Source organism: Giraffa tippelskirchi, chromosome 13, assembly GCF_054371585.1.
Source record: "Giraffa tippelskirchi isolate mGirTip1 chromosome 13, T2T-mGirTip1v1.2.pri, whole genome shotgun sequence".
Lineage (NCBI taxonomy): Eukaryota > Metazoa > Chordata > Mammalia > Artiodactyla > Giraffidae > Giraffa > Giraffa tippelskirchi.
Genome location: NC_137287.1, coordinates 24,482,262 through 24,504,155, shown reverse-complemented (window position 1 = coordinate 24,504,155; position 21,894 = coordinate 24,482,262). Strand labels below are relative to the sequence as shown.

General features: G+C 38.7%; 2 protein-coding genes across 14 annotated transcripts in view; one reads left to right on the top strand and one right to left on the bottom strand.

Moving 5' to 3' along the window:
- The window catches only part of CCP110 (centriolar coiled-coil protein 110), a 29,661-nt gene that overhangs the window by 1,379 nt on the left and 6,388 nt on the right, over positions 1 to 21,894 (top strand). For 3 of the 13 annotated variants that reach the window (XM_081560785.1, XM_081560778.1, XM_081560789.1), the window contains exons 1-11: positions 4,449 to 4,641; positions 8,619 to 8,774; positions 9,185 to 9,313; positions 11,800 to 13,438; positions 15,630 to 15,760; positions 16,249 to 16,426; positions 16,978 to 17,117; positions 17,531 to 17,647; positions 17,993 to 18,094; positions 18,280 to 18,396; positions 21,741 to 21,814. In XM_081560785.1, the coding sequence (XP_081416911.1) occupies positions 8,634 to 8,774; positions 9,185 to 9,313; positions 11,800 to 13,438; positions 15,630 to 15,760; positions 16,249 to 16,426; positions 16,978 to 17,117; positions 17,531 to 17,647; positions 17,993 to 18,094; positions 18,280 to 18,396; positions 21,741 to 21,814 (2,768 nt within the window). In that variant the 5' untranslated portion in view covers positions 4,449 to 4,641; positions 8,619 to 8,633. Of the gene's footprint in view, positions 1 to 4,448; positions 4,642 to 4,756; positions 4,895 to 7,951; positions 8,000 to 8,618; positions 8,775 to 9,184; positions 9,314 to 11,799; positions 13,439 to 15,629; positions 15,761 to 16,248; positions 16,427 to 16,977; positions 17,118 to 17,530; positions 17,648 to 17,992; positions 18,095 to 18,279; positions 18,397 to 21,740; positions 21,815 to 21,894 lie in introns of those variants that run through there. The other 10 variants (XM_081560788.1, XM_081560781.1, XM_081560782.1 and 7 more) reach the window with 9 other exon arrangements.
- Positions 3,064 to 3,368, bottom strand: LOC145533430 (thymosin beta-4-like). Its single transcript, XM_081560815.1, has one exon. It carries the CDS (start codon positions 3,279 to 3,281, stop codon positions 3,147 to 3,149), a length of 135 nt encoding a protein of 44 aa, XP_081416941.1. The 5' UTR covers positions 3,282 to 3,368; the 3' UTR covers positions 3,064 to 3,146.

The following is a 21,894-nucleotide window of genomic DNA, read 5'->3' as shown; positions in this document are numbered from 1 at the left end:
GAGAGAAAGAAGAGCAGTCTTAAGGTCGTAAGACTAGAAAAGATCTTAATGACTCCATTTTGCCATCAAGGGACCTGCCCAGGGTTCCTTTGAAGGGGCACGACGCTTAGACTATTTATTAGTTTAAGGTGTGCAAACACCTGGGCTTCCCTTGTGACTCAGCTGGTAAAGAATCCGCCTGCAATGCGGGAGACCTGGGTTCCATCCCTGAGTTGGGAAGATCCCCTGGAGAAGGGAAAGGGTACCCACTCTGCCCTTGGAGAATTCCATGGACTGCCAGGGATGGAGGAGCCTGGTGGGCTGCCGTCTATGGGGTCGCACAGAGTAGGACACGACTGAAGCGACTTAGCAGCAGCAGCAGCAGCATAGTCCATGGGGTCGCAAAGAGCCAGACACGACTGAGTGACTTTCACTACACTTCATACAAACACCAGTCCAGATGCTCAGGGCAACAGCAAGTGAACAGGACCAACAGGGTCCTTGCTCTCATGGTGCTTCCATTCTCGTGGGGGAAAAGAATAGTGTTAGAGTGTACAGCTAACATTTATAGAGCACATAACCATGTTACAAGTTCCATTCCTGCAAGTGCTTTATGTATTATTTATTCTCACAACAGCTTCAGTTGCGTATTTTCTCTGGAGACTGAATTCAGTCGACTTTAGAAGGGTGTTTCAGATTCAGAGGGAATAAAAGAACATAGCAAAGCAAATTACTGTAAAGTTGCACTCATTTCATATGCTCATGAGGTTATGCTCAAAATCCTTCAAGCTAGGCTTCAGCAGTATGTGAACTGAGAACTTCCAGGTATACAAACTGGGCTTAGAAAAGGTAGAGGAACCAGAGAGCAAATTGTCAACATCTGTTGGATCATAGAGAAAGCAAGGTAATTCCAGAAAACCATGTACTTCTGCTTCATTGACTATGTTAAAGCCTTTGACTGTGTGGATCACGACAAGCTGTGGAAAAGTCTTAAAGAGGTGGGTATACCAGAAAACCTTACCTGTCCCTTGAGAAACCTGTATGCAGGACAAGAAGCAACAGTTAAAACTGGATATAGGACAACGGACTGGTTCCAAATTGGGAAAGGAGTACATCAAGGCTGTATATTGTCACCCTTATTTAACTTATATGAAAAGTATATCATAAAAAATGCCAGGCTGGATGAAGCACAAGCTGGAATCAAGATTACCAGGAGAAACATCAACAACCTTAGATATGCAGATGACACTCTAATGGCAGGAAGTGAAGAAGAACTAAAGAGCCTCTTAATGAGGGTAAAAGCAGAGAGTGAAAAAGTTGGCTTAAAACTCAACATTCAAAAAACTAAGATCACGGCATCTGGTCCCATTATTTGAAGTCAAATAGAAGGGGAAAAAGTAGAAATGGTGACAGATTTTTGTTTTCTTGGGCTCCAAAATCACTGCAGATGGTGACTGCAGCCATGAAATTAAAAGATTCTTGCTCCTTGGAAGGAAAACTATGACAAACCTGGACAGTATATTAAAAAGCAGAGGCATCACTTTGCTGACAAAGGTCTGAATAGTCAAAGCTATGGTTTTTCCATAGTCCTGTACAGAAGTGAGAGTTTCTTCTCACAAAGAAGGTTGAGCCCCGAAGAGTTGATGCTTTCAAACTGTGGTGCTGGCAAAGACTCTTGACGGTGTCTTGGACAGCAAGGAGATCAAACCAGTCCATCCAAAAGGAAATCAACCCTGAATATTCATTGGAAGGACTGATGCTAAAGCTGAAACTCCAATTTTTGGCCACCTGATGCGAAGAGCCGACTCATTGGAAAAGTCTCTGTTTCTGGGAAAGACTAGGCAAAAGGAGAAGGGGGCAGCAGATGAAATGGTTAGATATGCATCACCAATTCAATGAACATGAATTTGAGCAAACTCTGGGAGATGGTGAAGGACAGAGGATCCTGGTGTGCTGCAGTGCATGGGGCTGCAAAGAGTTGGGCATGATTCAAGGACTGAACAACAACAAAACAGTAAAGCAGGTATAATCAGATTGTAAAGCTGGAAGGGATTTCAATAATGCCCTCGTTAGATAGACAAGGAAACTGAGGCCAGGAGAACTGAAATGAAATGAGCTGATAATGGCAGAGTCAGGACTAACATCATGCTGCCCAGTTTTATGCCATGAAATTTCTACCGCTACAACTCCTAACCTTACTTCTCCTCCTGCTAAGGTCTAATAATGGGGCTTCTGTACAAGGAACTGCAAGAATTATCTCAAATATTCCTTACAACTACTCTTGTAATCAGTTCAGTTCAGTCGCTCAGTCGTGTCCGACTCTTTGCGACCCCATGAATTGCAGCACGCCAGGCCTCCCTGTCCATCACCAACTCCCGGAGTCTACCCAAACCCATGTTCATCGAGTCGGTGATGCCATCCAACCATCTCATCCTCTGTCGTCCCCTTCTCCTCCCGCCCCCAATCCTACCCAGCATTAGGGTCTTTTCCAATGAGTCAACCCTTCGCATGAGGTGGCCAAAGTATTGGAGTTTCAGCTTCAACATCAGACCTTCTAATGAACACCCAGGATTGATCTCTTTTAGGATGGATTGATTGGATCTCCTTGCAGTCCAAGGGACTCTCAAGAGTCTTCTCCAACACCACAGTTCAAAAGCATCAATTCTGCGGTGCTCAGCTTTCTTCACCGTCCAACTCTCACATCCATACATGACATACTCTTGTAATAGACACGTTTAAATCTCTTTTTTGTTTTTTCAGGTTTTAAAACTTTTTATTTGCATATTAAAAAAATTGTGCATTCCAATAATTAAAATCATTTGAACAACAACAACAAAAAATGGCACTCTGATTAAACTGCATTTTACAGCCCGCAGAACACCTTGGATCAGCTTTTTACTCTAGATTTCACTGTCGTCCCACCCAGCTTCCTCCTTCACCAACATGCAAGTTCTTTTCCTTCCCTGCCAGCCACACAGGCAGATGGGAGAGGCAGGCGCGGCCTACGTTGTCAGTAGTTCTCCATTCTTTGATGTGAAAAGGGGTAGCACAGTCATTTAAACTCAATCCAACCTCTTTGCATCTTACAAAGTTAAACAGCTAAAAGAAGTAAAATAAGAAGGCAATGCTTGTGGAATGTACAGTGCATACTGGCGGCGCACGCTTCATTACGACTCGCCTGCTTGCTTCTCCTGTTCAATCGTTTCTTTCGAAGGCAGTGGATTTTTCTCTTGCGTTTCCATTTTCTTCAATTTCGACTTATCGAACGTCTCAATCTCAGCCATATCGGGTTTGTCAGACATGGTTGCAGAAGGCGCGGAGCAAGCTGCGAGCGAGTGAGTGAAGTCTGGTCTGCGCTGTGGCCGCCGCCGAGTGCCTAAATCTCTTATTTTATACATGAGAAAATTGGCATGGGAAAGAGGGTAAGAGAGACAGACGGTAAGGCCAATTTAGGAAAGGGGCTAGCTGCTAAATCATATTTTGAAAATGCCAACAAAAAATTGGCAGTTGCCATCTGCCTCTGTAAGGATTAAATTGTTAGCCACTGCAGCCACTGACCTTCAACACATCCTGAAAGGAGTTCAGGGTGGAGATCAGGAATGAGGCGCTTTGTGCTCTGGGAAAAACTGGGTATTTTCAGAAGATTTTATGAGCCCAATTGTTACATCTCCTCCTATATAGAAAAGCACTAAAATCATTAACGGTGACATCAGCTCCTCGTGGCCAGCTGGAAGCCTCTGGCAAAACGTGTGCTTGACTTCACATATCCCTCTTCGCTAAAATCGAATGTAATACTGACCTCTCTCCCTGCCTCTCTGGGGGCAGTTTCTCAGAACTATCTGAATTGCTGTCTCCTGAGCAATAGTCCTCATTTTTGTCCCAAATAAAACTTAACCTACAACTCTCATGGATTTTTTTTTTAAGTTGACAGAAAACTAGCAATATGTTTGGACAGAGAACTTTGGCAAAACATTCTGAGCTTTTCCTGCCATCTGAACCTGCTGCCTTCCTTTCTTGGAGGTATTTTCCCTGTGATTTGCAAAAGAGCAGGGAAGTGTTCAAGCTTAAAGTTGTGGCATCTAGGAGTCAATCATTTTTTTATTTAGGGAGAAAAAAAATGTGGTGTCTACTGTATGTATTCCAACGATTGTACAGAAAGAAGTTATCTCTATACAGGTAAGTGAAAAATAGCAGCTTCAGAGAACATTTCTCAAGGTTTCAGTTCCTAACGAAATAAAATTTGAAAGTTGTCAGTGAAGACTACGCTTCCCGGCGTGCACCGCGCCTCCCGTAAGAACAACGCCTTCCATCGCTGGGCCGGGACGCGTACCCAGGCGCGCACAGCAACTCGGGGATTGTAGTTTTCTGGAGGCCCAACAGGTGTTGGGAGGTGGTGGGGGGCGGCCAACGGACCCGGAAGCAACCACCGGAAGGTCCCGCCCTAGGAGGTGGAGTCCGGAGGTGGGGGTGGGGGTGTGGCGGCGGCGGCGGCGGCGGTTGCCAGGAACCCGCGTTGCCGCCAGAGTACCGTAATATGGCGGGGAGGAGGAGGAGAAGGCGGCGGCGAACGGAGCTGTTTTCAGTCAGTACCAATTGAGCAGTTTGCTTCCTACCGAGGCCAGGAGCTAGGGGAGGAAAGCTGCCGGGGCCGTGGGAGAACAGGTGTGTGCCAGAGAGTGGGCTTGACTCAGCGGGTCTCGGCTGGGAGGCCACAGGGCGGGCGGAATTGGCGCGCTGAGGAGCTGAAAGGAACCGGAGCGCGGGGGCTTCCGGACCTCGAGCCCCTGGAAAGGCTCAGGCTGTGTGGAGGCGGGTGCCCCGGGGGCCGGCGGCTTCGGTCGCGGAGGTGATGTTCAGATGCTGGCACCGCCTGGTGGGTCCTCGGGATGGAGCTTTATCAGAGGAGCTGGGGAAGGTGGGCTTGGGGCGCTGGGGAAACGGTGGAGGGTCCCCAGTAAATAAACTCGGACCAGAACTAGGGAACCATCTCCTGTTGATAGAATTGGTTGGGCCATTTTTTTTTTTTTTTTCCTGGCAAGGGGAGCGTCCCAGGGTGTGCACTGGCCATTTCTGAATGCCAGTTATCACCAGCTAAAGGCCCTAGGCGCGTTCTTCACTCTGCGTTTGTGACTCTCTGGGGGCATAAGGAGAAGGATAAAAAAGCAAATTCTCTTTATTGGCCGTCATGCTGCTAGGTGGTTTCCACCCTTTGCTTCTACCTGGTTACAACCCCAGCTCCCTACCCCCAATTTAAGCAAATGGCAGGCGCCTAGAGTTTGGCTTAATGGGGAGGGGTATTAACGCAGCAAAATGAGGAAGCTGTGGTCCCCCTTTCCACGTTTTTTTTTTTACTTTTAATTTATTTAGTTTTTAATTGAAGGATAATTGCTTTACAGAATGTTGTTGTTTTCTGTCAAACTCAGCATGAATTAGTCATAGGTATATATATGTCCCCTCCCTCTTGAACCTCCACGTTTTTAAGTTAAATTTGAATCTTACCAGAAACCAAGCACTGTCACTGCCCTCCAGGAATTCATAAACTAGTGAAAAAAAATAGTCATCATTCTCTTCCTAATGAAAGTTGCTCCTCCCATTCGTTGCTTTCTGCATGTCTTGCAGTATACTAATGAATCCTCACAGAATCTCTTCAAGGCAGATACTATGATTACACTTATTTTACAGGAAACTGAGGCATAGAGATGGTAAGTGAATTGCCAAGAGCATACAACTAGTGTGTGCCTGAAAAAGAAAGCTTCCCCCTTTTTTTGCCACTTTGAAAAGACTGATGGGTAAACAAGTAGCTAGGGTATGTAAACAGGACTTGTTCTGTGTTCTTTTAACATTCCCTTCAGTGACATTTCTGATAGAGCACCGATGAGGAGCAGGTAGCAGAGTTGTGAGTCTATGGAGTTTGCAAAGAGGCTCATTTGGAGAAGGATCCTAGTTTAAATGGAGGAGACAAGCCATGTCTGAACTTGATGCAGCCAACAAATTATTAATTCAAGTGGACCAGTAAATGCCTAATGGTAAAGTCTGGGGCAGTAGATTTGTGGTTGCAGTGGCCATGTAGTCAATGCTCCCTTAAAATAAAACCCTGTTGACAGAGGTAATTGTGGCATGACAAATGGAGTTCCCTGTTTCTTAATTATATAGGATACTGGCTCTTGATTTTTAAATGGTTGCCTTTGCAGTTTAGAGGTACCATTTTCTCTGCTAATAGGGTCATCTATGAAACTGCTGTTCTCTAAATTCCATTCTTCCTTGCTAGCTTCTTTGCAATGTAGTCCACTGTCTTCTTTTTTCTGATTTACTTTATTGTTTGAGCTAACTATTCTAATTTGTTTATTCAAGATTTTTATAAAGTGCCTCCTGTGTACAGACATTGCGCTATGTAATGGGGATTCCGGAGAAGGCAGTGGCACCCCACTCCAGTACTCTTGCCTGGATAATCCCATGGACAGAGGAGCCTGGTAGGCTGCAGTCCATGGGGTCACTGAGAGATGGACACGACTGACCGACTTCACTTTCACTTTTCCCTTTCATGCATTGGAGAAGGAAATGGCAACCCACTCCAGTGTTCTTGCCTGGAGAATCCCAGGGACGGGGGAGCCTGGTGGGCTTCCGTCTATGGGGTCGCACAGGGTCGGACACGACTGAAGCGACTTAGCAGCAGCAGCAATGGGGATTCAGTGGTGAGCAAGACTGAGAATGTACCTGTGCTTATGCAGATTACATTTTGGTGGAGGAACACAGACAAAACCCAAGGAAATAAACAAGATAATTTCAGATAGTGGTAAGTGCTATGAAAGTTGGGAAACGGCAGGATAGTGTGATAGTGAATGACGCAGGGTTCATGCTATAGGGTCACTTGGTTATTTTCATAATCATATTAGACTTGTATTTGGATGTTTAATGCATTATCATAGGCCATAAGTTATGCGGTAATAATATATTGCTGTAAGTGTGTATGGCAAACATATACTGTTTAAGGGATGTGAATTTAACTTTCTGAAGCAATGAGGCATATTTATATGATGTTGAAAGAAATATAAAGCTATTACCATAAAGATATTTTATTTCCTTCAATTTCCCAGACCTTCCATGCTTTGCAGGTGTATCCATTGGAAGTATATTACATTAATTGTATGAGTAAACTATTTTTGTTTCTTGTAATGCTGGATGCGTGGGCTGTGTTAAAAATTCTTTTGAAGTGTTTTAGTAGAGAGGGGATCATTTGACTTTTTCTTATATCTTAGCATCTGCCTATTCTAATTTTTAATATATAATGTGGGTTGAAGCCTAGACTAGATGAGGCCTGCTTTGGTTATCATGCAGTAAGCTGTTTTGCACTTTATTTTCTTGTTTTATGAATGTAAGTTTGCAAGATAATCTCATTTATATGCTAGGGAACATTTCTTTGAAATTAAGCTCTCAATTTGCATAAATAAATATAGAAATAACTAGAATTGATGGGATGGTAGGAAGAAGTTTTGTTATTAATAAGACTACCAGTTTGTCAAAAGTAGCAATAGATCTTATTTTCTCATAATGTAATCATAATTTCATATATGATTTTCCTTCATTTTCAGTTGTGGTATTGTTTGTCCCTGATACATTAGAGTACTAAATTTTTAAGTACCTTGAGGCTTAGGGCAGTATCATATTGTATCTTATTTCATCTTTGCATATCCCACGTCATGAATTGAATTTCACTTCCCTCTCTCTTTTTTTTGTTAATTAATTGTTTTAAAATGAACACTTAAAGGAATATTATCATATTAGTTTTTCTGTTTTCACAGTTCATATCCTTGTTGGTTATGAGTCCAGTGATAGCTCTCTTTCCCTTTCCCTTGCTTATTTAAAGGAAACAATGCCAGACATAATACTGTGAAAACAGGCAATCAAATATTTAACACATGCTAGATGAATGAATTCGTAGCTAATCCTTCCTGGTTACCTTATATTTTCCTAGCCGCCATCACAGTTTTCCAGAAATGGTGAAATTACTGGACTGATCATTGTAAGTAGTTTGGTGATGGTTCCATTTTTCAGCTACAAAGTAGAATTAATATGAGGGCCAATATATTCTGATTTGACCAGTTATCATGGAGTCAAATTATATTCTTTAAGATATGCAAGTGATAGACTGGACTTTGTGGAAGAAGAATTTTTGAAAGTAAATATCTTTCTTATTTATTTAGCCCCCACCCCCCCTTTTTTGTTTTGCTGAGAAAGATTCCTACCTTTGTATTATATAGATTTTCCTGTGATGTATAGATAAGTCCTGCTGAAGAAAAGATAATATTGTTTTACAATCTGAAGTTAGTTAGGTTGTATAGAACTTCGTTTCTTTTCAGAAGGTTTCATTGCTGAATTCTTTGTGCCTTTCTAAGTTAGTCACATTTAAAGATTGACTATATACAAATCTTCAGAAATATTTAGTATGTGAAGCCAGGCTTAATTGGGCAGGGTCTTGAGATTTTGCCTGAGCTAATCTTAATTAGCTCCTGATCAGGAAAACAATTCTGGGGAGGCCAGTTCTAGAAATTGTGAATTCTAGGAATATTTCAGTGCCCTACAGATTTGCCAAATAAACTTAAGATCAGCACATTAAAAATGGCTTTTTTCCCCTGCTGTAGTGTGATTGTGGGAAGATGGAGGAGTATGAGAAGTTTTGTGAGAAAAGTCTCTCCAGAATCCAAGAAGCATCATTATCCACAGAGAGCTTTCTACCTGTCCAGTCTGAAAGCATCTCACTTATTTGCTTCCATGGAGTGGCTGTGCTTTCTCCACTGGTAAATGTTCTTTGATTTTAAATAATCTTTTTTTTTTAGTAGTGAATCAGTAAAGTTGTTCACAGAAAAATAAAAGAAAGGCTTATAAATACCTAAAAGATGCCTAACCCTTTTCAAAAGGAGAGACATGTTCACAAAAAAATAAAAGAAAGGCTTATAAATACCTAAAAGATGCTTAACCCTATATGGCTTCCATTTAGAACTCACACCAATACAGAACATTTTCATCACCACAGAAAGATCTCACATCCTTCATCCCAGTTATCAACCCCAACCACTGTTCAGATTTCTTTCACTATAGATAGTTTTACCTGTTGCACACATCTTTAATCATTCTGGTTCAGAACTTCCTGATTTTATGATAATTTTACATTTATGAGAAGTAATTACATATTTATGATGTTTTTCAGCTTAATATTGAGAAAAGAAAGGAAATGCAACAAGAAAAGCAGAAAGCACTTGATGTCGAAGCAAGAAGGCAGGTTAATAGGAAGAAAGCTTTACTGACTCGTGTCCAGGAGATTCTTGAAAATGTTCAGGTGTGTAATATAAGCTCTTTTAAATTATAATTAAGAAGTCATGAGGTAAGCATTGATGATAATTTTTCAGAAATATAGTTGCTTTAGTAGTTAATTACCAATATGCAGTTGTGTTTGAAAAGCTTCGTGATTTGTGATATTCCATTTCAGTTACTCCAAAGAAAATTCACTTGCTTGTTAGTGATGCTCAGTACTTGAATCAGAGGGTATTTAGACAGTGGACCCATACACTGAGTATAACTGCTTATTGTCTGTGTCTTATGACTCTAAAAACATTGAATTCTCAGTGACAAAGTGATAGAATTGGCTATTGTAGTTTACTTCTGAACTAATCAGTCTATTGACTCAGTGACCTTATTCTCATTCTCTGCTAAAGTAAATAACTGCTTCCAATATTTTTTGGTGAAAATTCTGATCTTAGATATACAAATGCCATTTAGATTACATAACAGAATTTTCTTGATGCAGTTTAGATATAAATTGAAACTGTTTAAACCACACATCTTTACCTTTTGCAGTTACTTTAGATTTGTATAAACAATTTAAGTTCTGGATCATTTCATACTAAAAAGAAAAACAGTGAGTAAGTTAAATAGTTTCTGCCATATGTAGCACTGTTTTACTGGTTACATCTTTTAATTCTTTTATAATCTTAGAGGTTTGTGGTTCATGTAATTCATACTAAATGATATTTCCCACTAACTGCTACCTTCCTTTTTCTGTAGGTAGTTGATCTTAATTTGTAAAGTATAATTACTTCTCATATTGAATTTAAAAACTATAATGAGTAGCACAAGGGTGGGTTTTTGATTTATTACATATTTCCTATTTTTGGAACAAAACTGGCATATTATTCTTAGTCCACTGAGGGAATAATTCACGTATATTGCTAATGGGATTATCGTTGAGTTTAAAAACTTTCTCTGCATGTACAATATAGAGTAATGAATTAATTATGCAGTTAGAGAAATTTTATCTTACACAAGTAGCTTTCCTAAGGTCTGTTTTACCTGTAAAATCTGTGATTTTGTGGTAGATTGTTTTTGTTGTTGTTATTTACATTGTATAATCAAGGGCTTATTTTAGTGATGTATAAAAAGATGGGTGCTGAATATCACAGATGTGTAGCGTTTAGCTATTTTGAGGAAATAATTTTACTTAAACCTGTGAACACGTGTCCTGAGTATGTATCCCTTTTATTTTATTTCAGTTGTGAAGTTGTAAGTATATCTCATTGTATTGTTTATTGCAGAGTACCTGGAAACAATTGCATATCTTGGGATTTGTAAGCTAAAATAGGAGTGCCATGTTGTCTAAGAAAAAAAAACACAAAACTTCAAAATCTTTTAAAATTCAGGATTCTGGAGTCTGTATTCGTAAGATAATATGGTGATGATTTGTTCCAGTTTCATGTATGCTTGTATAATCTTTAGAAATGTGCTCTGGGAGTTGGTGATGGACAGAGAAGCCTGATGTGCTGCAGTCCATGGGGTCACAAAGAGTTGGACACGACTGAGCGACTGAACTGAACTGAATCTTTAGAAAACATTCTAGTTGACTTTTTATTTAAAAATAATAGATCCAAAATGTAATCTTATTTTTTTTCTGTTGAATCTTTTGTGTATACAATTGTTCTCTTTAAGTTTCTTTTTTAGTAAGTTTTTAACTTACTTTACTTGTTCAAAAACTCATGAGCAGGCAGCTGTTTTAAGTAGTCATCAGTTAATCAAATTGAAATTTGCTTTAATGTATTGGGTTTTAAGTTAAAGTTTTTATTTTTCAAGTATTAAGCTACATAGCTGAGCTGTCATTTACCACAAATTTGTCTCATCATACAGAGGGTTTTAGTTAAAATTTGGAGCAAGCATGTGGGAGGCAAGAGTCTTGGTACTGGATTACTGTTGCTTAATCAATATCCTGGGCAAGTTAGTCTTTCTTAAAGAGGAATCATTTATGTAAGAAATTTAATTACTTGGTATTTATCTTATACATTCTTACCCTTAGATGATAGTTCTCATAGGAGGAGCAGTTGGTGATGTTAATAACATATAACCAGAAGAAAGTTATGGAAAATACTTCTAAGATTAAATTGCACATTGGTATATGAATATATATGTGTGTGTGTGTAGACATGTGTATATGTTCATAACTGTATCAAATTATTTAGATAAGTTACTTTTTTTCTTTTAATCTTTTAATAAATAGTCCAGCATGACCAATAGATGCTTTTTATAGTAATTTGTGCTCCATATGATACAGAATACCGTGGAAAAGGTCATCTGAGTTTTTGTGTTTTTAAATATTAGAATTCTGAATCTTCAGTTTTTGAAAGTTCTTAAACCTGTGAACACGTGTCCTGAATATGTATCCCTTTTATTTTATTTCTTACATAAATGAAAACAATTTCAGTTTTGCTTTAGAAAACAATGAAATTGAAGGCTTTTTGTGTAGCGATGAAATGTTAATTTTTAGCTTTCCTTTTTCAGGTTAGAAAAGCACCTAATGCCAGTGATTTTCATCAGTGGGAGACTGAAACAGTTTACTCTAATTCAGAAGTCAGAAACTTGAATGTTCCTGCTGCACTTCCAAATATCTTGCCAAGCCCTACTGAACACTCTACTTTAGCAGAGTTTGAAAAGGTGACTGGAGTTTTGCCATTGAATAATGAGGATCGATTTAAATCTAATGGGGTAGACTTAGCTAGGGACTCAGAAGAATTCAGTTATCTGAAGCAATGTGATAGTTCAAATATTAGCCATGCAGAAAATGAAGCTTCTTTAAAGACTTCCTCCACAGCTGCACAAGAGACACTTACTTCTGATATTCTCTTTCCAACAAATGAAGAACAAGATCCATCACTTTTGGAGGAAGTTACTCCGGATCCTTACATAATGAGTCTGCAGAACCTGATGAAAAAGTCAAAGGAATATATAGAAAGGGAGCAGTCTAGACGCAGTCTGAGAAGTAGTGTAAAGAGGAGTGTTAATGAGAGTCATTCAGACAAAGAAAATGATGCTGTTAAAGTGACTGACTATGGAAAGGAGAAGGCCCAGTTGATAGGCAAACACTGTGGTTCAGTTATTCCTGACAAACCAAGCCTTAATAAATCAAATGTTCTTCTCCAAGGTGCTTTCACTCAAGCAAGCAGCACGAATACGTCTGTTTTAGGTAACTTTTCTAAAGTGGACATATCTATACGAACTGGCCATTCCACTGTTTTAGAGCCTGATTCTAATTTTAAAGGCATTCCCACTTTTATTACTGAAAATAATGTTATCAAAAGTCTTACTGGTTCATATGCCAAAATACCTAGCCCAGAGCCAAGCCTAAGTCCTAAAATGCATCGAAGGCGTTCTAGGCCGCCATCAGCATGTCATATTCTTATAAATAACCCAGTAAATGCTTCAGAATTAAGTCCTAAAGGGAAAGAACAGGCAGTAGAGTTAGTTGTTCAAGAAACTGATGAAAAAACAAATGTACCTGAAACTGTGCCAAAGTTACCAGTTGATTTAGCAGGAGTTTGTTCAAGCAAGGTTTATGCCAGCAAAAATACAGAAGCCATACAGGAAATGGTTTTAGGTAAATCAAATCAGGTATGTCAACCTTCAGGAAATCAATTAGAAAATAAAGTTATTCATGGACTTGCTATCATGGAAGGTCAGTTAATATCTGACGCGAGAGGACCGCACAGGATGGACAGTACATGTACTGCAGGGGAAAGATTGCATGAGCCATATGCCGCCAGAGAGTGTGTTCTGAGTCAAAACTTTGGTACTGTGAGTGGAGTCAAGTCAGCCAATGTGTTAGAGAAAAACTCCTGCAACTCACAGATGGAACTGAACAAGTCTTATGATGTAAAAAACCCATCTCCTTTACTGATGCAGAATACCAGACAGCAGATGGATACCCCTACAGTGTCCTGTGGAAAAGAACAATTTTTGGATAACAGTTTTGAGAAAGTTAAACGGAGACTTGATTTAGATATTGATAATTTGCAAAAAGAAAACTACCCTTATGTTGTAACAACTGGAATAGCTGAGCAGGAAAGGCAGCATTTGCCAGAAAAAAGATATTCTAAAGGATCTGTCTACATCAAGAATAAGATGTTAGAAAGTAGTTACAAAGGTAAGAAAGCTTTGAAGTGTGTAATATCTGCCAAACAGATGGCATCTGTATTTAATACTTCTAATTGACAATTTGCAGAATAATAATAATTGTCTTCACCTGTTCAGGTTACTTTGATTTATCAGAGAGCATAATTAGGTACAGTGTGTTGCCACTTGATAGGCTTTCTTAAAGGATTTTCTTATTTAAATTATGAATCTTTCACAGTCCATTTGGTATTAATAGAGAATATTGTTAATGACTGGAGGAAAAAGTTCTTGCATGAAGCATCATTCATAGTTTTAATCCACTGTATTGCTGTTATGTCTTCCTTTATTTTCACCAATATTCCTTCCAGTATTTTCACCAGTTTGCCCTTTGATTTGTAATGAGATGCTCATGCAGTTGGCCCTTTGAAAAGTGAAAGTGTAGTTGCTCAGTCGTCTCGGACTCTTGGTGACCCCATATGGACTGTATCCCATCAGGCTCCTCTCTTCATGGAATTCTGTAGGCAAGAATACTGGAGTGGATTGTCATTTCCTTCTCCAGGGGATCTTCCTGACCCAGGGATTGAGCCTGGGTCTCCCGCCTTGCAGGCAGATTCTTTACTGTCTGAGCCACAAGTTGGCCCTTTAGTAAACACTTTAACATCAAATTATTAGAGAAAATAGCACTGATAAGGCTCTGTGAGTAGTGTTTCAAGATTTTTATTAGTGAAAATTATTTCAAAATTTCTGTTGCATCTAGTGTTGTATTAACAGAAACTTGTTAAAACAAGTCTTTATTACACCTTACTTTGTTGTTGTGGTTTATAATTCTTCATTACTGATAGTAAAGACATACAAATCAAGTAAATCTAAGTTTTTAGACACAGACATTTTAACTCTAATGTGATATATAGCCTCCTGAAAAAAAACTATATAAAATTGCACACTAAAAATAACAAAGTTTATTGGAAAAATAGGGTTGGGTTGGGGCAGACGTTTAATCGTTTAATGCATGTGCAGCTTTGTTACAACTCTAGTAAAGAAAACAGTTGATACCTGAGGAGCTGGCTTGGCTTCTCCAAATAGATGATACAACAGGCTAAGGCTGTCTTGGTGAATACAGAAAGTACAGGAACTAACTAAGTGGCAATTCTGGCAGTGCTTCCCCAAGAGGAAGGCCATGTGTGGGAGATGAGGCTGGTCATGGAGGCAGCCAGGTTGCTGTCATGGTGGGCATGGGAGGCAGCGCAGTGCTGAGAGCTGCCCATAGCTTGGCTGCCTACTGTGGGCACACTTCCCAAAGAGGGAGCCCCTCGACAGGCGCTCATTTATAAGTTTTTAAGGTAGAGCTGAATGGACTCCTGCTATTGGCTGAGTGGTTAAGTGGAGAGCCTTTTTTCTTTCTTGCTGAGTGTTACTATTCTACTGCTTTTCCAGCCCCCCCCCGTCTATAAAAAATTGCCCATGTACAAATGCAAATTGTTGCAGCTGAATAAAATAGATTTAGGAACAGATTATCGGAATACTATAGGATGTATGACAAATACAAGTATTTTCAGTGAAAATCATTGTGTATTTGGAAAGAAGGATTCTTTGAATTTAGGGGAATTACAGTGGATCCCTGAATATCTGTGCTACGTTTGTGTAATACTTGGTATTTCAACATTTCAAAGTATCTCACCACTTTCTGTTCAGTAAGTTGCATAGTCATACTGATTTAATACATTTTTTAGTAATTAAAATATCTGGAATTTTAGTATTTAATCTTTTTTGGAACTTTATACTGAGTAGCTTTACACTATCAAAGCATTTATTTAAAAGAAAAATAAGACAAAAGCACAGGCTAAGCTATAATACTAGAGACCCTGGAAAAGGACAAGAGTGAAGAGAATAAATGGAGGTGAGATGTACACGAGAACCACATCTTGAAGTTAATTGGAGTAAGGAGAGTCTGGATGGAACATATAGTCTTGTCTCTATCAGTTCAGATCATGAAGGGATCTGTTGAATAACTGGGTGAGGGTGATAAGATACAGACCTTTAGTAGCCTGAAATAGAAGGAGAGCAAAAGAAAATGTGGTTCAGAATGGCGATCTGGCTGTATCTTGATTGTACTATATTGGATCCAGGAATATTCTCTGGTCAGAAGCATAATTTAAATTGATGGTATAAATCATCAGATATTACTAAATTTTCTATATTTGAGGGGACATGTTTTTTTTCAGAAGGCGAGGAGATACTAAAAAGCAAGATGTTAGCTTTTGAAGAAATGCGGAAGAGACTAGAGGAACAGCACGCCCAGCAGTTATCACTACTCATAGCTGAGCAGGAAAGGGAACAGGAAAGACTGCAGAAGGTGAGGAATTAAAATGTAGGGATATAGGGCTGGTGAGTGGAATTTTGGTCATTCAGAGGATACGTGTTATTGTTACTTATGTGTATCTTACTCTAAAGGGGTCACTGATTTTGTTACACGGATGGTATTTTTATTGCCAAAGTGTGAGTTACAATATTTAGATCCTTATCTAAAAGTAAATGCATAATTTATCAAAAGGATACTTAATTGAATCCTTGATTCAAAATTTTTAATATTTTAAAAGGTATCTTATAAGTAGATGCTGAAATATGCCTTCTGTAAGAGTATATTAGAAGAGGAAGGACACTTGTTTTAAGATCACATTTTAGAATCAGTTAAACAAATTGTCAATTTTATTTGAGGGAGGAAAACCTGAAATAATAATTTGCTAATAATCATACATACTTTTAGCTGAGCCTAAAATGATACTATTTGGAGATATAATTAAACAAAAGAGCCTACTACATTGTAATAAACTTAATCTGCAGGACATAGAAGAACAGGAGAAAATGTTAAAAGAGAAGAAGGTAATTACAGCAGAAGCCTCTGAATTGGACATTAGCAATGCTGTGGACTTAGAATGGAGAAAGATAAGTGACTCTGGTTTACTAGAAACAATGCTGTCTCAAGTGGACTCACTCCATACTTCGAATTCAAATAGTTCTGGTAAGTATTAAAAAATCACTTAACATTTTAAAAAATTATCCTTTATTAAGATATTTTGTTTGGCACACTTTAAAATTGTACCTCTTTTCTATTAGTCATTGCATGTCCAACCCGCTGCTATTTGCCAGCTGCTTACTAACTGATGAAAAATGAAATGATAGCAGCAAAGACCAGTGAGCAGGTGTTCATGAAGAAAGCCACCTTAGCAAGGAAAATATCAGGAAATTTGACTCAGAGCCCAGTCTTTGTTCACTCATGCAGCAGGTGATATTCTTCAAGGGAAAACTCAAGTTTGCTATCTCCTGGGTGATGTTGAATTACATCTAATTTCCCAGCCCCAATAAGAGCTTATCTTCAATTATCCTGAGATGCTGTTTGTGTTGAAAAGATCCATCTGGTGTATAAGCTTAAAGTCCATAAATATTTTAAGTCTGCATGTGGATCAGTTTCAGAGGAGTTTTTATGCTTAATGAGTGTCATGTTTATTTGGATGTTCTGTGTATTCTAACTATTTTGACATCAAATACAATACTACGTGTATGTTTCTCAAGGTTTCACAAGTTCTGCCCTACAACATAGCTTTGGTTCTGCAAATGAAGTACCGTTCTACCTCTGGGGATCATCAACTAGTAGCTTGACCAAACTCGCAGTAACAAGGCCTTTTGGAAGGTCCAAAACTAAGTGGCCTCAGGTGGGCAAACTTAATGATATATGCATGCATGTCTCTCTTCCTGTCTTTTTAATTTTATTTTATTTTTTGCTGTACCATATGGCATGTGGGATCTGGCATGCAGGATCTTGTTTCCCTGACCAGGGACTGAACCCAGGCCTCCTGCAGTGGAGGCACAGAATGTTAACTGGGCCGCCAGGGAAGTCCCTAATCTGTCTTTTTTAAAGAGCTACATTATCTTAGGTTCTACAAATGAACCATAAATATTTTGTGATACATTAAAAGCTTAGCTTTTATTAGATATTAAACAACACAGAGCAAACACATATAAAAGAATTTCATATGTACAGACTATTCATTGTAATAGATAAGAAAACAATCTTGAGTATAATGTTCAGGCTCTTAAAATGTTGTGTCTGTACTGTTTCTTCTAGGTTTTCAGTCCAGAAGTACAAGCAAAATTTAACAAAGTAACTGCAGTGGCAAAAGGATTCCTTACTCGTAGGCTTATGCAGACAGATAAGCTGAAACAACTTCAACAAACTGTAAAAGTAAGAGGATTGTGTAAATTGTATTGCATTTCCATCTCAGTTTCCATTAGTGTTCTGACATAGTTGACAAATTAGTTCAGTACTTAGGCAGATCAAATACTTTTAGTCCCTTTAAAGGCTTAAATTTTATAAATTGATTAATCTCATTCAGATAATTTTTAAAAATAGGTAAATGAAGTAGGTTGTGCATTTTTTTGTCTCACTTTAAGGTGAGTGCTGTTTGACTTCTAATGTAGTAGTTTTATTTGTATACTTACATTTGTTTTGACTAAGAAAAAGAACACAAGGAAACTCCAGTGATCATGAAATCTTTCTAGAAAAATGAAGGAGCATTTCTTTTTTCAGGATACTATGGAATTTATAAGAAGTTTTCAGTCAGAAGCACCTTTAAAGAGAGGAGTTGTTTCAGCACAAGATGCTTCCCTTCAGGAAAGAGTGTTAGCTCAGGTAATGCATGTGTCCTCAAGGCTCTTAGGAAATGGAAATGTTTTATTTCTCTCCCTTGATTGAACCACTGAAAGTAGGTTTCAATTAAAACTTTAACCTTTTTCTTTAAATAAGAGTACATAATATTACTGACCTCTAACCTCATCTTTTTAAATGGGTATAATATTTTCTTCTTTTGAACTTAGTTGCGAGCTGCCCTGTATGGCATTCATGACATATTCTTTGTAATGGACGCAGCTGAAAGAATGTCTATTCTACATCATGATCGAGAAGTTCGCAAAGAGAAAATGCTCAGGCAAATGGTATGTTACATGATTTTTAACTTAGTGAATGATGAAAAACACATTTATTTTTTTTTCACTCACAAAATACTTCTCATAGCAAATGTGTGGGTTTTCCTCCCACACCAGATCTCTGACACCAGCTGGGTGTCCTACGATTCAGTTCAGTTCTGATACCATCTACTTGGAGTCAGTGTCAGATGCTACAAGATAGGGAGGCATTCATATAAGACTGCACCCCACTTGAGATGCCAATCTCAGGTTCCATGTTGTATTTCTGACCAACTGGCTATAAATTGGGGTTCTCATGACTCTCTACTCTGGTTTGAAAATTTTTCAAGAATGGCTTGAACGCAGAGAAACTTTAGCTTACATTTAATGGTTTATTATATTAATAAAGAATACAGTAACATACAGATGAAGAGCCAGAAGGAGAGATGCACAGGGTGTGGTGTGGAAGGGTCTTGAGAGCAGGAGTTTCTGTCCTGTGGAGGGTGTGTGCCATCTTGTCAGCATAGGGATGTGTATTTGGGGTTTTTATAGAGGGTTCATCATGTAGGCATGATTGTATGATTGATTTTTGACTCAATTTCGAGCCTCAGTCCTGCTCCAGATGATAGGGGGTGAGACTGAAAGTTCTAAGGCTCTAATCATGCTTGGTCTTTCTAGTGACTAGCCCTTATCCAGAGACCCCCAGGTTTGTTTTATTAGAATAAAAGGTGCTTTGGGAAATTCCCTGGCAATCCAGTGGTTAGGGCTCGGTGCTTTTACTGTCAGAGCCCAGGTTTGGAAAAAAAAAAAGAAGATGCTTCTGTCACCCAGGAAATTCCAAAAGATTTAGGAGCTTTGTGTCAAGAACTGAGGTCCAAGATCGAACTTTAGGAAAAAAGATGATCCTGTCCCTCAGGAGATTTGATTACAAGAGTTTTAGGAGCTTTGTGTCAGGAACTGGGTTCAAAGACCAAATATTAATAGGAAACAGGGCCAGATTTATTTATCTATAATTCACAATGAGGTTCTTCTGGGTTTGGAGTAATTGATACTAAATATCATTCTTGATTTTAGCACCCTGCCTACAATTCTTAAAACATAGTTTTCAGTCAGTCAGTCATGTCTGACTCTTTTCGACCCCATGAACTGCAGCACGCCAGGCCTGTCCATCACCAACTCCCGGAGTCCACCCAAACCCATGTCCATCGAGTCGATGATGCCATCCAGCCATCTCATCCTCTGTCGTCCCCTTCTCCTGCCCTCAATCTTTCCCAGCATCAGGGTCTTTTCCAATGAGTCAGCTCTTCGCATCAGGTGGCCAAAGTACTGGAGTTTTAGCTTCATCAGTCCTTCCAGTGAGCACCCAGGACTGATCTCCTTTAGGATGGACTGGTTGGATCTCCTTGCAGTCCAAGGGACTCTCAAGAGTCTTCTCCAACACCACAGTTCAAAAGCATCAATTCTTCAGCGCTCAGCTTTCTTTATAGTCCAACTCTCACATCCATACATGACCACTGGAAAAACCATAGCCTTGACTAGACGGACCTTTGTTAGCAAAGTAATGTCTTTGCTTTTTAATATGTTGTCTAGGGTGGTCGTAACTTTCCTTCCAAGGAGTAAGCGTCTTTTAATTTCATGGCTGCAGTCACCATCTGCAGTGATTTTGGAGTCCAGAAAAATAAAATAAGGATTACCAAAAATATTTAAATCTGTAGACAAATTGAAAAGACACTGGTAGAAGGATTACATACTGTTCTGTGATTAGGTTTTTGAATTAAGCATTGAATGCTGCTTGGATGACTCATTAAAAAACTATTGACTGTTCCTGATTAAATATCTTTGAAACTATCATGTGCATAATTCCTCTTTTATAAATGAGAATTAGAAAACAGGCTCTAAATTAATTTGAAATACAGTTGCTCCTTGAACAATGTGGGGGATTAGGGGTGGCCCACTGTCAAAAGTCTGAGTATAACTTTTGACTTCCCAACAGCTTGACTACTAATAGCCTACTGTTGACCAGAAGCCTCACCAATAGCATGAACAATTAACACATATTTTGTATATTATATGTCTTATATACTGTATCCTTACAATAAAATAAGCTAAAGAAAATAATAAAGAGAAAATATATTTACAGTACTGTACTGTATCAATACCATAAATTTATGTTGTTTGTTTACAAGATGAATCTTGTCTTAACAGTACCTACAGCAGTATTGTCTTTTATGATAGAAAACACTGAAGATGCTATATGTATTACTAACACCAGACATAAAAAATGAAAAGATAACATGAAGAAGAAATTCATGTTTATTTACAGGTATAATGATTCATGCATTGACAGTGAAGAGACAGCAGTGTGTTTGATTTATGGGAGCCTAGTATAATTCCTGTGATGACTTCATAGCAGAGTAGCCTGTGCACCAAATAACGTGCTGCTGTGCTGTGCTAGGTCGCTTCAGTCGTGTCCGACTCTTCGCGACCCCATGGACTAGAATCCACCAGGCTCCTCTGTCCCTGGGATTCTCCAGGCCAGAATACTGGAGGGGGTTGCCTTTGCTGTCCTCCAGGGGATCTTCTCAACCCAGGGATCAAACATGTGTCTCTTATGTCTCCTGCAATGGCAGGCGGGTTCTTTACGACTAGCGCCACCTGGGAAGCCCACACTAAAGAATAAATCATTATAATTATGACCTACAGTGTTATGGTTATATTCATAATACAGTATTGGAAACTTAGCTTTTTTTTTTTTTTTTAACACCATTTATACCTGTTACGATAGGCTGCAGTTGAAAGAGAAGAGAGTAGGAGGGAGGGAGGGAGAGAGAGGCTGCCATATTATATGGTAAGCAAAGTTATAAAACAGTAAGAAAATACACATTAATTTTATGTGAAATATTCACACCTTATGCTTATAAGGGTAGACCAGTAGATACATATATTTTATGCATTCATGACATAATTTTTTTTGGATATTTCTAGGTTATACAGTTCGTCTGTGAGTTTCAAAAAAATTGTCACAAATCTCAAAAAAATTTCCAATATATTTGTTGAAAAAAATCTGCATATATGTCACCCGGGTAGTTTAAACTTGTGTTGTTCAAGGGTCAACTGTATATCAGAGTGTTGGAAACCTGTGGTTTGAATCAGTGATCTTAGTGTGGTTGGCAAAAGAAAAGCCAAATTTATATTATTGGGAAAAATAATTTTAATTAATTTTTAAAAATCAGACTGTTTCAATTGTAAAGACTAGGTTAAAGTTCAAAATGTTAGTTAAGAGAAGTCTTTCCATACAATTTGAGATCATCCTATACTATACTATAGTGGTGTTACTGATACCACTAGAGCTTCATGTTACTTTTGTCTTAAAGGATAAAATGAAAAGTCCACGAGTGGCTCTTTCAGCTGCAACACAGAAGTCTCTTGATAGGAAGAAGTACATGAAGTAAGTTTTTCATGCCTTGTCACATTCTAATTTAGTTATCAAGCCAATTGATTTTAAGCATCTGTTGGTTTGTATTTTCA

Coding starts and splice junctions, on each gene's coding strand:
- LOC145533430 (XM_081560815.1), bottom strand. CDS start 3,281: ATGTCTGACAAACCCGATATGGCTGAGATTGAGACGTTCGATAAGTCG.